At 34.6% G+C, this 15,907-nt stretch overlaps 2 protein-coding genes across 2 annotated transcripts; both read right to left on the bottom strand.

Annotated features, from left to right (window-relative positions):
* Window positions 1–4,601: 4,601 nt before the first annotated feature.
* On the bottom strand, window positions 4,602–8,996 carry LOC142618759 (ylmG homolog protein 1-2, chloroplastic). Its single transcript, XM_075791773.1, has 2 exons — window positions 8,281–8,996; window positions 4,602–4,970 (listed from the first exon to the last, which is right to left on the bottom strand). The coding sequence occupies exon 1, from the start codon at window positions 8,921–8,923 to the stop codon at window positions 8,318–8,320; it is 606 nt and encodes a 201-aa protein (XP_075647888.1). The 5' UTR covers window positions 8,924–8,996; the 3' UTR covers window positions 4,602–4,970; window positions 8,281–8,317.
* Window positions 8,997–14,877: 5,881 nt separating this feature from the next.
* Window positions 14,878–15,351, bottom strand: LOC142618250 (uncharacterized). The gene has a single exon (XM_075791153.1). The coding sequence runs from the start codon at window positions 15,319–15,321 to the stop codon at window positions 15,025–15,027; it is 297 nt and encodes a 98-aa protein (XP_075647268.1). The 5' UTR covers window positions 15,322–15,351; the 3' UTR covers window positions 14,878–15,024.
* Between the last annotated feature and the right edge of the window lie 556 nt (window positions 15,352–15,907).

Genomic DNA, 15,907 nt, shown 5'->3' with positions numbered 1-15,907 from the left:
GCATTAGTCCCATCTTCAATATGGAGGAAATTACGGCATAGTATGGTGACTGTAACAGCCATTCATTCTAATCATTAGATTAGTTATACATTTTCCACATTTTGAAAAGGATTCTCAACCCATGAAAGATTTGTTGGGCAATCAAACTGTTACTACTAAAGATTGAGACAATCAGAAATTTATTGAACAAGAGAATACATTGTAATGTGACATGGAGCAGAAGAGGAATTGAATTGAGAGCTTGAATAGGATTGGATTTAGAGGAATTTTGTAATTTTATGGAACAAACGAGGCATTTTTTTAAAAAGAAATTTCAAGAAATACTTACTGCTTAGTAAGTAGCAACTTATTACATGGAGTATGTAGCACGTAATTAGCCCTTTATGTACGTCACAATAAAGCAATCTGGTATGATTGACTTAGACATGAAAAGAATGTAGCATGAGAAGTGAGACTGTTCTTGTTCTTGAAATGTTGCGCCTTGAACAATCTTTAGCTTTTCATTGTACTTATCTCGTAACTCGTGTTCCAAAAGATGAAGAGAAAATTAACTTGTATCTTAATATTCTTAAGGTTTGCCTTAACAGGAATTCACATCCCTACAAGTATACTAAGACATTGAAATCCAATGGTAACTTAAAGAACTCAAACAAGGGCGTAAAACATTTCCCAAACTCACATTTTGCAAACCATTGCCTAAATGGATTCAGATCCTCTAGAGTTCTTAGGGTACTCTACCAGTAGAGTTCATTAAATCCTAACCACTCTTTAATGATTTAATGGTTTAGATTCTGCCATGTCAGCATTTCATTAATAATATTCTTGAAATAATAAAATAATGTTGTAAACAAAACAATTAAGATGATTGTTAATGAAATGCTGACATGGCGAAATCTAGACTATTAAATCATTAAAGAGTGGTTAGGATTTAATGAACTCTACTTAGTAGAGTACCCTAAGAACTCTAGAGGATCTGAATCCTGCCTAAATAGGATTGAAAAATAAATAAAACCACGATTAAAAGGTCTGAAAGTTCCCCTATAACGAATCAAATAAATTGAGACAAAAATTGTTTTAAAACAACATGAAAAAAATAAAATCAACCCATATAAATCCTCATATTTTTTAACTCAAGATGTCAATTGGGCTACAGGTCGTCTAAAACCATTTAAATTATTCCAACATAAAGTACCAACAGATGCTCTAAGTCGTGAGTTCTAGTTAGCTCAACTGGTAAAGTTTTTGATGGTTGAATAAGAGATCTGGGGTTCAATCCCTGCCTACACCAAAAATTGATTGGTGTCTTGGTCTGATGATAAAGAGCTATCATCAGGAGCGAACACCATAGGTTGAAACTCTCTCTAAGAAAAAAAAAAACAGATGCTCTAAGTCTAATTTTCATATGACTACTCCATAATTCCAGGATTGTATTTAACCATAATAGCTGGTCATAAAATCAGATTAAACGACCAAATTCGGAGCAACACAATTGAAACCAAAGACATCATATCAAACACGCTAGCAAAGAATCTTTTTAAGTTTTATTTGAGGCATAAGTGGCACACCAAAAATGTTTGAGCAACCAAAAGACAAGCTTAGGCAGACCAACATTATGTTATCAAAACAAAAAAAAAAAGGCAGACTGACATTATAGTCCAAGCCGACCCCAACTTAATAAACATGTGCAAAATTTATTACAAAATATTAGATACATTTCATCTATATTTGGTCAATCATCATGGAAACACTAATGTGTAAAAGATAATATGAATACAAAAAAATAAGGGCTTGTTTGGTTTGAGTGTATTTTCAGTTTTTTGTGGAACTCACTATTAAAAAACTTGCTTGGTTTTGTATTTGTATTTAGTTTTCATTTTTTAGTATCCAAAAAAATAGGATTTGAATACAAAAACTAAATACAATTTTTTAGTGTTTCCATTTTCTTGAAAATGAATACAGTTGCATTTTTGTAAAAAAAAAAAATCAAATATGCAAGTCCTACTATCATTGACTTGTCACATCAAAGAACACTCTCTCTATTTGTTGGTAGTTATCATAAAAAAAAGTGAAGAGGAAGACAAAGCAAAAAATAATACCAAAAAAAAAAAAAAGATGGAAACAAAAAATGACTATAAGATTTGTGTATAGAAAATGAAAATAGAAAATAAATACAACCTCAACACAAACCAAACAGGCCCTAAATATCTCCAATCAAATTCAAACTAAACTAATGTTATTCTAGAGAACTCGTTTCTAAGTATATTTGTGTGTAAAGCTCTCTTCTAGAGACCTGAACCTTGCTGCCTACACCCCACAAATACTTATACTTGTGAAGTGACTATCGCACTAAGGGAACTTCTTTTCAATGTAAACAACCAATTATCTATTAAAAAAAATTCTACTTGGAGATTATTAAAACGTCCTTTAGAAATTGAAATTTTCGCTTAGAATCCAAAGGTGTTTTTACTTTCTAAATTGTCAACATCTTTTTTGAAAAAAAAATATCAATAGTTCTTAATTTGAACATACTTAAATTATATTATAAACTAATAGTAAATCATCCTAATTCCTGGTAGTATTTGTTAGATTTAATAAAATTAGATATAATCAATTCATGAATTTAGATCAATAAATTGAAGTCATAACATCACTTTGAATGAAATCAAATATAAATGAGAATTAAGAATTTTTTAATACCTTAAACAAATTGAAATCAATTAAAATTTTAATGATATGGAGATTAAAAGTTTTTGGGACAAAAATAAATGGAGCAATTAGGAAAGAAAGTTATCTATTCTAAACTATTTTTGAAATCTCATAACGCAAGTGTTCCACTGGATTATTTTTTATATGTATTTTTTTTTTGTGTTTTTTGAGGAGAGAGACATAAAAATGGAGCAAAATTACATATTTAGATTTGTTTTTAACAAATGTGAGTTAAATATTTAGATCTGTTTTTAACTTTAGGTAAGTAAAGTATCAAATTTCAAACTACAGCTAGACAATGTATATTTCGACCAAAATTACAGGTGAGTATTTACCGTTTTGTGCTAAAAATTTTATTGTGAGCATTTTTGTCCAAATATTTTTGCCTCATTTTTTTCTAAATTTGGGGAGATTATATTTTGGTTAGCCCGGTAAGTCCGGAAAGGAAACTCTTGAGCCCCACCAAAATCTCTCCCATTTTCCACCAAACAATTTTTCTCCCTACTTTTCTATCCTCCTCCCTCTAATCACCCCAACCAAACGGAGGCTTATGTAATGTATTTATTTCCTCTTTAGTTCAATTCTTTTTTGCAGATAAAATTAAAGATAGGGGAGCAATCCAATCACTATAAGTTTTCCTCGACAAAGGCAATTAAAAGAGAAGAACCATCAAACCTAGAGGAGGAAAACTCTTGGGCCGAATCTTTCAAGACTGATCCACCAAAAAGCTTTTAAAAAGAGCCCGGGACTGAGGACAATACACCATTTTCACCCTTCACTGAAAAAGGTGACCAAGGCGCAAGGAGAAATACCAAAAAGCTTTAAAAAAAGAGCCTGATACTTGCAGAGGACAACAACGAAGACTCAACATCTAGTGTCGTACATTCTCAAGATGGACGGAACGGCTAAGTGCCAACTGAAGCAGAGACAATGAAGAGTTTAAAGCTGATTCAGAGCAAAACAGTGAAGTGATGAAACTAGCAAGCTATGCTCCACTCCACAAGGAAGAAGGGAAACCTGAAGAGTGGTGGTGATAAACAACACAGCCTATTTTCATACTTTGGGAAAGGCTAGTGTTATGTGCCCTGCTATGTAAATTTCCTGTGCATATGCTGCACCTTGTACATATATTTTGTTGTCAGTGTTGCAAGCTACAAATGAAGGCTTTTTTGTAAAGTTGGCAATAGCTTGCAATCTGTTTTCTTCAAAAAACCCAACTTCAATCATTTTCTGGAGGATTGTAAAAAGATTCTAAGCCTGGGAATTTATCTAACGAACTCATACGGGGATAATGGTCCCATCAACAGTAATGTGAAGTAGAAAACTATGTTATGGATCAACCAAGTGCAACAAAATTGGATTTTCATTTGTTCATGTCATTAGTGTGCAGAGCATGATTTTTTTTTTTTTTTTTTATGGTTATGTTACACAAACAGCAAATATTTCTTGACTCATAATTTTAACCTCCCTCTTATTAGCTGGAGTTCATTGACAAGTGCAGCACATAATTTTACATTTAGTTTTGAACACTTTGTTCTTTTATATTTTATGGTTTGTTTCTATATTTGGTTCAAACATGCAAGATGCTTGAAAGACAGTCATACAAATTAAGTTGTGACAGCCTGACAAGCTTGGTTAGCTAGCACCAGTTAGGGAAGTGCATCTAATTTATGCAGTATTGCATTAACTTAAGTAGAGGTTTGAATTCTACTGGAAATGGAAGTTAAAGACGAATATAAGTGGCAATTATTTTTCTTTTAACAATAACGGCATGGAATTTGTCCTAGAAAGATTGTGGAGAGGGATTGGTTGTTTTGATCGATTATATCAATATATGACATTGTATTTATTTTTGTTTGTCTAGAGTTACAAATATTTAAATGGTGATGAAATAGTTTTGTCAATATGTCAAGTGACAATAACTGCAAACCTGGAGTTTTATTCTAGTACATCATTACTGCAGTTCTAACAGTAACTACAAACAATAAAAGATAATAATAATAATAATATAAAAAGAAGATACTTTAGACAAATCTGATTTTTCTCATGTAAACACACTAGCATACTTTTTCTTGTTCACCAACGCTAACCTAGCCTGTAAAGAGCGGCTGACATTTGAAAATGAATAACCTGAAGAATCATCTCAAGATATTGCTTGTATTGTTTGACACGTTAGATATTGTCTTCTGACCCTTGAGCATTTGAAGGCCATCTCAAAACTGACCACCAGCCTGAAAAACTCAATATTCCACATGCATGTTTCCCTGAAAACCAAGTTCAGAAGTTGATTAGGGCCAAAATGGATTATCACGATATTGAAAATCAATAGAGTATCCTTCAATTTCTTCAAGAAAGTGGGCCTGAATTCCAAACACAACCCCCCCCCCCCCCCAAAAAAAATAAAAGGGCAAAGCAGCAACTTCAACAGAGAACCCAACTCTTTAAGTATTTTCAGATTGGAAAGTATCCAAGATTATCATTCTAAATTTCTACATTTATATATATGGATGTATGAAACTAATTGCACAATTAATTGCAGAATAGTCATTCAAAAAAACAAGATTCCTCTTTAGAATCAAATCTTGTGTAAGAAGATGGCTAATAATGATTTTTTGAACATGTAAAAACTCTCTCACACACACATAAACTGCATCCAACTAAAAATTCTGCAGAATGAAATTATACTTAAAACTCAAATAAAACCCCTCTCCCCTTTTTACCCCCCTCCCTTCGGAAATTTTTTTGTTTGCCCATTTAGGACTCACTCACTTCCCTTCGTTCATCCATCCTCAGGGGGGATTCCAACGCTTGCTCTCCACTCTTCTATCATCCCTCAGATTCTTAATAGAAGGTAGAACTTAACAATCCAAAGCCAAAAATTTCCACCTTGTGTATGTGCCCCTTAACATAATTATTCTAGTATATTTTTTTGAGCAAACTATTTATACACACTCAGTTCAAAAGAGCTATCTTATTCCCTAAGGAAAACTGTTACACATAGTTGAAATGCTTAAGTTTCCAATGTCTTTCACCAAAGCAAATATGAGTGTCTATTAAGTCCTATATATTATCGATACCAAACATCTTTGGGACTTCCTTCATTGAAAGCTTCTCAAAGAAGGGTATCCATACATCAGGTAAAAGTCAGCTAGTGCTCTACATTTTTCCTGGCTTGGGCCAGTTGTGAACATGATATACGAGTATATGACACTAAGCATAGGCCCAGGTGGAGTTTCAGCTAGTGATCTCAATAATTACTTGAATTAAAAGATTCAAGAATTTCTTCCAACACAAAAAAAGACCCAAAATAAATTACTTCTTTCATCACTCCATGAGCGATTTTAGTCCTTGAAATATAAAGTCCGTTAGATAAGAAGGGCAAACTAAAAACTAACCTGTCATCACTCCATTAGACACGTTAGGGATTAAAAATTCTCACTTTTAATTTGTTAAGGACTAAAAAATATTACTTTTAAGTTATTAAGACTAAAAATGACCACTTCCACTTCCACATGCATATTTCCTTGAAAACCAAGTACAGAAGTTGATCAGGGCCGTATGGATCATCACCGTATTGAAAATAAATAAAGAAATAATGGATTCTTGAGGAATTGGTGACACATTTTTTTTTTTTTTGATAGGTAATAAGACTTTTATTGAAAAAACTGAACATCATGTTCACGATGGTGAACACTCTGAACAAGAAACAAATACAACAAAATCAGGAACTAAAGTGAACAGAATCTAAGAATTCAGAAATTGGAATACAATTCATAAAACCCCAGATATGAGCCCACTGAAACAAAGTACCAAAGAGAAGAGATTTTAAGAGATCTAAGGGTCTCTCATTGTCTTCAAATATGCGGGTATTACGTTCCCACCAAACTAACCACAATAAACATGCCCGGACCATATTCTAAATAGTTGATAGGAATTAGTGACACAAATAACCTCAAATTGTGTTCATTCTGTAACTTTGCCTCCAATCAAATTGTTTTAAACTTAAAACATAAATATAAATAAAATAAAATAAAAAAGCCTTTTACACTAGCACATTCTAGTAGAAAACTTCAGGTCCTAAATAAAGATATGTCTCTACAACGAAATGATCGTTAAGTTTCTTCAAGAAATCATTCTAAATCTCTACATCAATATATATATATATTGATGCGTAAGATAATAACAATAAACTTATATAGGAACATCTGAATGCAAGAGCCTTTTTGGAAAAAAAAAAAAGTAAGCAAATGCAAAAATCTCAGCTCCAAGATCACTATTGGCAACATACAGCACTGAAAACACTATCAAAAAAGTGCATCAGAGACTCTAATTTGTTGCCTTAATATATATATATATATATATATATATATATATATATATGAGTGTGTGTATGTGTGAGTACAAACCAATTGCACAAGCAACAACAGAATAGTCATTTCAAGAATAAATATACCTCTTTAGAATCAAATCTTATGTGTGAAGATGGCTGATAATGATTTTTTGAACATGTCAAAACTCTCTATGTAGAGATAACCACATCCAACTAAAACTTCTGCTGAATGAAATTTTACTTTAAACTCAAATAAAACCCCTCCCCTTTAACACCCTACCTCCCCCTTTTTTCCCTTCAAAAAGTTATTTGTTTGGCCATTTAGGGTTTACTTCACATCCCTTCAGTCATGCACCCTCTGAAGGGATTCCAACACTCGCTCTCTGCTCTTCTATCAACCCTCAGATTCTTAATAGAAGGTGAAGCTTAAGAATACAAAACTTTCTGCCTTGCGTATATGTTCCTTATCATTATAATTCTAGTATTTTCGTGAGCAGTCTATATATACACATTCAGTTCAAAAGAATTATCTTGTTCCCTAAGCTAAACGGTAAAACATAATTGAAATGCTTAAGTTTCCAACGTCTATCACCAGAGCAAATACGAGTGTCTATTCAGTCCTATATATTATCGATACCAAAATATCTATGGGGCATCCTTCAGTGAAAACTTCTCAAAGAAGGGTATACATCCATCAGCTAAAGAGTCAATTAGTGCTCTTCATTTTTCTGGGCTTGCTCCGGTTGTGAACATAATATACGACACTAAGCATAGACCAAGGTGGAGTTTCAGCTAGTGATCTCAATAATTAATTGAATTAGAAGATTCAAGAATTACATCCAATACAAAGAAAGACCCAAAATACATTACTTATGTCATCACTCCACAAGTGATTTTAGTAATTGAAGTTTAAAGTCATCACTTTAAGTTCCTTAGATAAGGAGGCCAAACTAAAAACTAACCTGTCATCACTCCATTAGACACATTAGGGATTAAAAATGATCACTTTTAAGTTTGTTAAGGACTAAACGTGAACACTTTAAACTTAAGTTAAAGGACTAAAATTACTGATGGATTAAAATTCAGAGACCAACAATGTATTTTGCCAAAAAAAAAAGAAAAAAAAAAAAGGCAAACCCAGATTGAGATTTGAGACAATAATGCAGAAGGAAATAAAACCCAGATCGAGAATTGAGACAATAATGCAAGAACCGAAAAGAAAAGCATCCAAAAGAATTCCATACCGAATGAATGAATGAATGTTATTGCTGAAAAAGTTGCTCAGTACATTCCTCCCCTGGCGCTATTGAGAATGGAGCCAAGCGTACCCAACACCGCAAAAGCCAAAAGTGGGCTAACATCAAGAGTGTCAAAGATGGGTGGGATGATATTACGAAAGAGATTGAGATAAGGATCGCAGAGGTCACGAATGGCGGACAAAGGTTGACGGTCCCACGGGATGTTAGGGAACCAACTGAGCAAAACCCTGACCATCAAAACCCCACTGTAGATGTCAAGCCATTTGGCGAGGCCAGCAGCTACAACAGTGAGAGGGGTGTTGAGGTAGCCAGGGGGACGGTCCTTGAGAGAAGCGAAGAAAAGGGTTGTGGTGGCGGCGGTGGAGAGTGAGAGAGGGAGTGGGAGTTTTGGGAGGAGGAGGCGTGTGGAGAAGGAAATGGCTATGGAAGCTATGGTGGATATGGTGGTGAGAGTGGCGTTGGGGTGAGATGGGGTTTGTGGAGAAGGGGGAGTAGAGGAAGCGCAGACAAAGGTGGAGGTGGGTTTGCGGAGAGAGAGGGAGAGGGGTTTGAGAGAAAAGGGTTTGGGGTTTGAGGATGGAGGGGAGAGGAGGAAGAGGGCTTGGGAGCTCGCTAGAAGAGAAGCCATTTTTTGGGGGAGAGGTTTTGGGATTCTGTGACTTTGAGTTGAAGTTTTGATGAATGAAGTGACCTAAAATTGGATTCTTTGAGTGAAGCTTTAGGTGTGGCAGTTTTTGCTTTGCCACTTTCCACTTTTTTTTTTTTTTTCTTTTTTTTAAAATATAATTTCAAAGTGAGAGAGGGTTGATTCCATTAAATGATTTCATTGATTTACGAGACTTTTGAGGCTAATCAATTTAACCATTTTTCTCAAACTATAAGGACAAAGTTAGATATAAAATCGGTTGTAACTTTAGTTTATAACTTTATTTAATACTATATATTTTTTATTGAAAGTGAATTTTAACAAATTTACTGTTGGATTATATCTTCCTCTTATATTCTCCATATTTGCAAAAATTTTAGAAAATTAAAGATCAATTACTATATTATCAATAAATTGTTTAAATTGCAAATTTTTATAAGTTAAAATTATACATAAAATATAAGCTTATAAATCTTATAGTAAATATTATACAATTGCCATGGAATTTGACATGTGTATTAAGAGTGCAAAGAATGTGCAATTCAACAATTAGATTTTTAAAATATGTAATAATACTTATTTTACTAATAAGATTGTAGTTTTAGACTACAATTAATTTTGTAGTTAAATTTTTTCCAAACTATACATACATGTGCCCTCAAAAAATGTTTTGATGATAATTTCAAGATGCTTTTCAAGTTTTATTCTAGATGTAAATGTAGATGTTAGGGAAGATGAGAATCATAGCAAGGACTCTAATATAATTGGAGAGATTTGCCTTCTTATTCAGTCTTGTAAACCACTCCTACAAAACTTCCTAGTTTGGGCATCAATCATGGTGGGTTAATCTTTCTTCATCCAAATATTAAGTCAAGAAGAGAGTTTTATAGAGGAGAAAATATATAGCAATAATGATAACTGTGGGGTGTACAAGGACCAAAAAGGATTGGATATGAAATAACACACACGATTCCACCAGCAAAGGAGTATCCGTCCTGAAGACTACATCAGTCCGAGAAAGGAAGGAGATGCAAGATAGCGTTGTAAGAGGGCCCATTTAGAGGAAAAAGGACCATGGAAAGGGGCCCAGGTGGTGGGAGGGAGCTTTCTGTAAAGGTATAACATCCATATTCGCATTGAATGCACTACAACAACCTTATCAGCTGCATTAATGAGGAAATGACACCTGAATAGTGGTTTCACAACTAACAGCCCATTTTACCACTTTTAACAAAACTTCAATGGGACGTGGGTCTTAAGGAGAGCCCTAAGGTATCTAGGTGGAGGGCTAGAATGCAAAGAAGAAGAGTCTATAAGGGAGGGAAACATCCCAGTTAGTGGGATGAACATTGTTCCTTAAGAGATATACAAGCAAGAAAGTGAATAGTATATTACCTGTTATAGAACTTGTATCAATTGTATATAAGGACCAACTCTCGAACTTGCCCGAGGGCAACTTTATTTGCAATTACTACTTGTATTTCCTTTTTTCTATTACTTTTGGTTATTCAGCCTTAGACTTGAACTTGACCCAAAATTGCATTAGAATTGTTTTCCCACCCTTTATACAAATTATATTGTTTAGGCTAGGTTTGAAGGACAGGGCACCACTATTCTTAATGGGCTTGGGCCATCAATTTCTAAGCACTTACAGCAACAATTTTTTTCATATCTTCCTTTGAATATGTTTGGGGTATTTATAGATAATTGTTGGTGAGGTGGGTGGACGGTTCCCATGGTAGAGGGATGTTCTAACTACTTCCCACCCTCTTAGCCTAGGTCAACTCAAGGGTATGTTTGGTTAGAGGTGGAATAGGATCAATGGAAAATAAAGGAGAAAAAATAAAAGTGAGTGTTGTTTGGTAAGGTGAGAATGAGAGGAAATTTTTTGGTGGAGCCCAGACATTTTCCACCTGAGTCCACAAAAATTCATCTCTTTAAACTGGAGAGAAAACAAGCATGAAAAGCTTGTTGTTTACCCAATTAACATATTGCCCCAATTTAATGAGTCTATCCCTCTCATTGCTTCTCTTTTGTTTCTTCTACACAACCACAAGCAACCACGCGAAACAATCAAACAACAACATGTCTAGGTTTGTTCTTTGCCAAGTTTTTTCCTTTTTCTTTTTTGTTTTGAGCCACTAATATATTATTTATATTATACTATATTATATTATATGCAATAATAAAGGAAAATAATATAATGAGTAAAAATAATAATTAACATATTATATTACTATATATAATATTATTTTATTAATTTCAGGGCCTTCGTCCGAACAAGACAACCCATGGAAAGGAAGGATCCATATGAGGCAAGAAGTCACTTTTCGAAGAAGATAGCAGAACCCAGTCTAGACCAATAGTATAGGAAAACTTTCCAAAAAAGCATCTATCACCTTCACATTGAATGCACTACACCAACCATGTCAGCCGCATTAATGGTGGAATGACACCTGAACAGTGTTGAGACAGCCTGTAACTCCCTAAGCATGACTTGAAAAGGAAGGATGAGACAAGTATCCTAGAGGAGAATCAACAATTCTCCACGTGGAGGGACAGGATGAGATATGAAACACTATAAAAGAGAAGGAAACCCTCATGATTAAGGGTTGGATCCAAAACGATATCAAGAAGAATACACATTCCCACTTTTAATATCAAGTGTAAAAGGACTCCTTGGCCATTCCGAGGAAGATAAATCAAACACATATTATTCAGAAAATAGTTCTTACGCAAACATCTTCATTTCTTTTGGAGAGAAAATGGAAATGAAAACCATTTTTGAGTGTATTTGGTGGGTGGGGAGGAAGTAAAATAAATGGTGGGGTTCAGGTATTTTCTTCTTAAGCCTACTAAAAAGATTTCTCTCCAAAATGGGGAGAAAAATGAAGAGAGAAAATGGGGCTGCTTAATTGACAAAAATGTCTATGTGCACTTGCATGTAGGCAATTCGTTTAGTTCATTCTTTTTTTTCTTTTTGGTGCTTTCCTAGGCACATTGCCTCTTCCTTTTTTTTTTCTTTTTTTTTTTCTTTTCCTTTCTAGGACTTTGCCCTTTTTTTTTTTTTTTTTTAACTAGACATGATTTTTGTTGGGACATGATTTTTATTTTTTAATAAATTGGGTGATTGCTTTTTTTTTGTTCGTCACTTTTTTGTTTTAATTGGCTATCATTTTTTAACAAGGATATATGAGTAAATTTATACGAACTCACTTTTTCTATTTTTTCACTTTTTTACTCCCATTCAAACAAAAAAGAGAGAAATTAAAATTTTTTCTATCATCTCACTTTTCCACTTCTCCAACCAAACAAACCCTTAGATACGTGTTGGTAAAAGCATGCCTCCCAAAGAGGTGAAGTGGAATCCTTTTATGTCTTATTACATTTAATGATAATTCAATTGTAGATGGGATGTTAAATGTTGGATTGAAAAAGATTTTCTTAAGACTTCTCTAGGAACTTCCTTTTCTATGAAAGGTCCTCAACTGTCGCTTGTAATCCTGACTATGAAACCAGTTCATTACTTTGTATCTGGTTTGCTTCATTTTTCACTTTTGCCTTCTGCTTCTTGCTTTTAGGCCTCCTTAGTTTTCATCTCTTTACTCTATTCTTCTTCCTTTGGGTCTTTTATCATTTTTCAAGCATCCGTAAGTCTCCATTTCCACTATTTGTTATTTTCCTTCTTCGTTTGATCTTTAACTCTCATACGTAGTAGGGTTTAGGGAATTATACTATCATGGGCAAAATAGTGAGATTAGTGGATCAAATAGGAAAATGGCAATGTCTAGGAAAATTTATTGTTTTTTTTTTTTTACAACATGGGTCTCAAGTATGTCTTGGAATGGGATCGTATTCCTCTGACTATCAATTTGGAACCCGACTTACTATCGATTTGGATATTGAGTTCTTCACACTTGACTAAATCCAATCACATTGATCAATGATTCAACATCGACATTTTGGTCTCAGTGGTGTGACTTAGCTACGAATTTGGTTGAATCAACTTGGCACTAGGGCAGTGGGAAAAACGACTCAAATTTGACCACACCGACCAATGTTTAATTTAGTTTATAAGACGACACATTACTTTCACATGGTCTCATTATTAGCATCACTTTTATTGTATATTAATCACAATATACCACCTCAATTAGGGCTATCCAAATGGGTGCCCAAACTGACCAACCTACTTAACTTGAACCAACTTGTCCAAATTTTGCTGGTTTTGACGCAATCAGTTATTGGTGACAATTTCAATGGTCCAAAACTTGCCTCAAACGGGTCGAGTGTCAGTTTTCCCACTAGGGAATACATTGAAACCGACCATTCAATGAAAGCCCATCTTTATAGAATCTCCAACCAGACTAATTGAGATCTCACTATCTCTAACCAAATCTCGCAATCTTCAATAAGATATGGTGAAAACACTCCCCATCGCCATTTCTATCCAATTTCGACTAAATCTGACCACTACTAGTGGACAATGAAATGGCATAATGGTCGCTTTTGTTCGACTGATGGTCTATATGAAGCACGAGTGCGTTTTCGAATTCAGGTGCGGGTGCGGGTGCGGGTGCGAGTGCGGGACTCGGCAATTTTTGAAAAAGTAGGGTGCAGGTGCGGGTGCGGGTGCGGTGATTAAAAATGAGTCCAAATTTTCTGTCCCACTTTTCCTGCTCCACTCTATACTCTACCAATAAAAACTTGCCACGTGTTCATCTAATTAATTAAATACTACTATTAATTAATAACGGTAGCATTAATAAGTAAATAATGATAGTATTTAATTAATTAGGTGAACACGTGACAAGTTTTTATTGGTGGATTATAGAGTGGAGTAGGAAAAGTAGGACAGAAGATTTTGACTCATTAAAAATTATTAAAAATATTTTTATTTATATATTTTTATATATTGATAAGCATACTTTTTCATATAATTGTAAATATATACCAATTTAAGAGTAATAGTAGATAATAACTAAAAGATTATATTCATAAATTAGAATGCAAACCACAAGTTTTTTTTTTTTTTTTTAACATGTATCTCAGCCAATTTCAACCGGTTTCGGCTGATTTTGGTTGGAATTGGAGCCGAATCGGCTTGAATCGGAGCTTGTCGGCGAGAATCGAAAAAAAAAAAAGGCGAATCAGCTCGTCGGAGGAGCTGCGCCATGTCATCGTGAGTCTGGTGTGGGTGCAGCGGCCCTGGAGCCGCACCCGTGCTTTCTAGTAGATGGTGGGTGTTGCCTTTTGATAGTTGATGTGATTAGGTCTAGTTCAAGTTGAGTAAAAAACTAACTCTAAATGACCCATGGACACCCCTAACCTCAACCGTCGTGAATTTTTTTTCATGAGACTAATTGATTTACGGAATCCCTCTTCAAAGTCTCCGGCCTATACATCTCAGATGTTTGGGAATATATTTCAAAACAGCTGGTTGCCCCTTGCCCTACCCTTTTTCACTTACCAAAAAAGAAAAGAAAATTTCACTTCACTCAAATGACATATGGAATGGCTTACATGTACATGGACATGAAGCAGTATACATTTACAAGGAAACAAAAGGCAACTGGACGGCGCAAAAAGCATATCCCAATTACGGTGTTTGCAACGACAATTATGCCCCAGGAAATCTGCTATAGTACAATTCAGAGAGGCAGCCTATTTTCTAGCTCAATTGCAGTGCTGGAAAGTGGAAAACAACATGAAATCAAGACCAAATGTCAAAATTAATTTCTAAACCCCCCCCCCCCCCCCCCACCCCTCTTTTTTCCATTAGATGTGCTCTGTAGATGCTCCCAATTTTCTTTCTTTAGTCAAATTAGCTATGACAGCATGTCCATAATACCATATATATATATATATATATATATATGTTCAAAAGCTGGTACAAACATTTTAAAACATACACATACACATAACCTAAACCTTCATTCATCTTGCAATATTTTCTGTGTTCATAAACCGCTATAAAGATAATATGCAATTTTTCTGTTCAATTATAGGAGTTGCTCGATCCCTTATTACACAGCTTAACAAGAAAAGAAAAAACCAAGCAAAGGAGATGTTGCTAGTAGTAATCAACATAATGGAAATAGATGGGGACGTAGAAAGGGTATTAAAGACGAATAATAAGCCTCCATCAACTGTCCATTTGGTGCCATTTCCATGATGAACTTCTTCAGCATCCTAAGAGGACCCATCATGACCCCCCATTGCACCACTGGCTTCGATGCTAAGCAGAACCCTCGCCGCTTATTTCCTAACCGTATGGTGCTACTCTTCCTCCGTCTAAGCCGTCGGCGTGGCCTGCACCACCCCCCCAATGTTGTAGAATTTGGTAACATGGAAATGGTCAGGGCACCTCTTCTCAACATATTGCCAGATAGTTTTGTGGTGGTTGTGCAGTGTGTTTTCTTCAATATTATGCTTAATGCTTTATATAGTGAGTAAAAAAGATGAATCATTGATGTTAATCATGATGGTCATAATGACAGCAATTATAACAATCATTTTGTTTATGGCCTGATGCTAGTGTGCAATAAAGTATTAGCAATTGGGGTGATTTTGGTTCTACTTTCTTGATTAGGCTTATGGTAGTCATGATTAAAAGAGATGGGCTCCTGCTCATGAAAATGAGATTTTGTAACTTTATTTAGGTGAGATCTGTTGTTGTACATTGTGGTTTATGCTATTTTTCACTGTGGCAAGTTTGAATGGGGACCCAGAGTTTAACTTTAGCAACCTCCCTTTAACTTAATTGAGAAAAAAATAGGGTGAAAGCAACATAAATAAAGAGGATTAGACTTCGTTAGTTTGTGATTATAGATTTCATTAAAAAAAATCAGTAAAACTTTAGTTAAAGGTTAGTTTAATAGTTAAAAGGCATTTCTTTCTTTTTAGTTTGGGAGGGTACAAAGATTGCCTCTTGCTAGTTCTTTTGGCTAGAGAAACAAAATTACA

The sequence above is a fragment of the Castanea sativa genome, chromosome 12 (assembly GCF_040712315.1).
Source record: "Castanea sativa cultivar Marrone di Chiusa Pesio chromosome 12, ASM4071231v1".
In the NCBI taxonomy this organism is placed as follows: domain Eukaryota; kingdom Viridiplantae; phylum Streptophyta; class Magnoliopsida; order Fagales; family Fagaceae; genus Castanea; species Castanea sativa.
This window is presented reverse-complemented; position numbering and strand designations above follow the sequence as displayed.

What these genes read in the sequence shown, in the direction of transcription:
- LOC142618759 (XM_075791773.1), bottom strand. Translation starts at nt 8,923, where the DNA reads ATGGCTTCTCTTCTAGCGAGCTCCCAAGCCCTCTTCCTCCTCTCCCCT.
- LOC142618250 (XM_075791153.1), bottom strand. Translation starts at nt 15,321, where the DNA reads ATGTTGAGAAGAGGTGCCCTGACCATTTCCATGTTACCAAATTCTACA.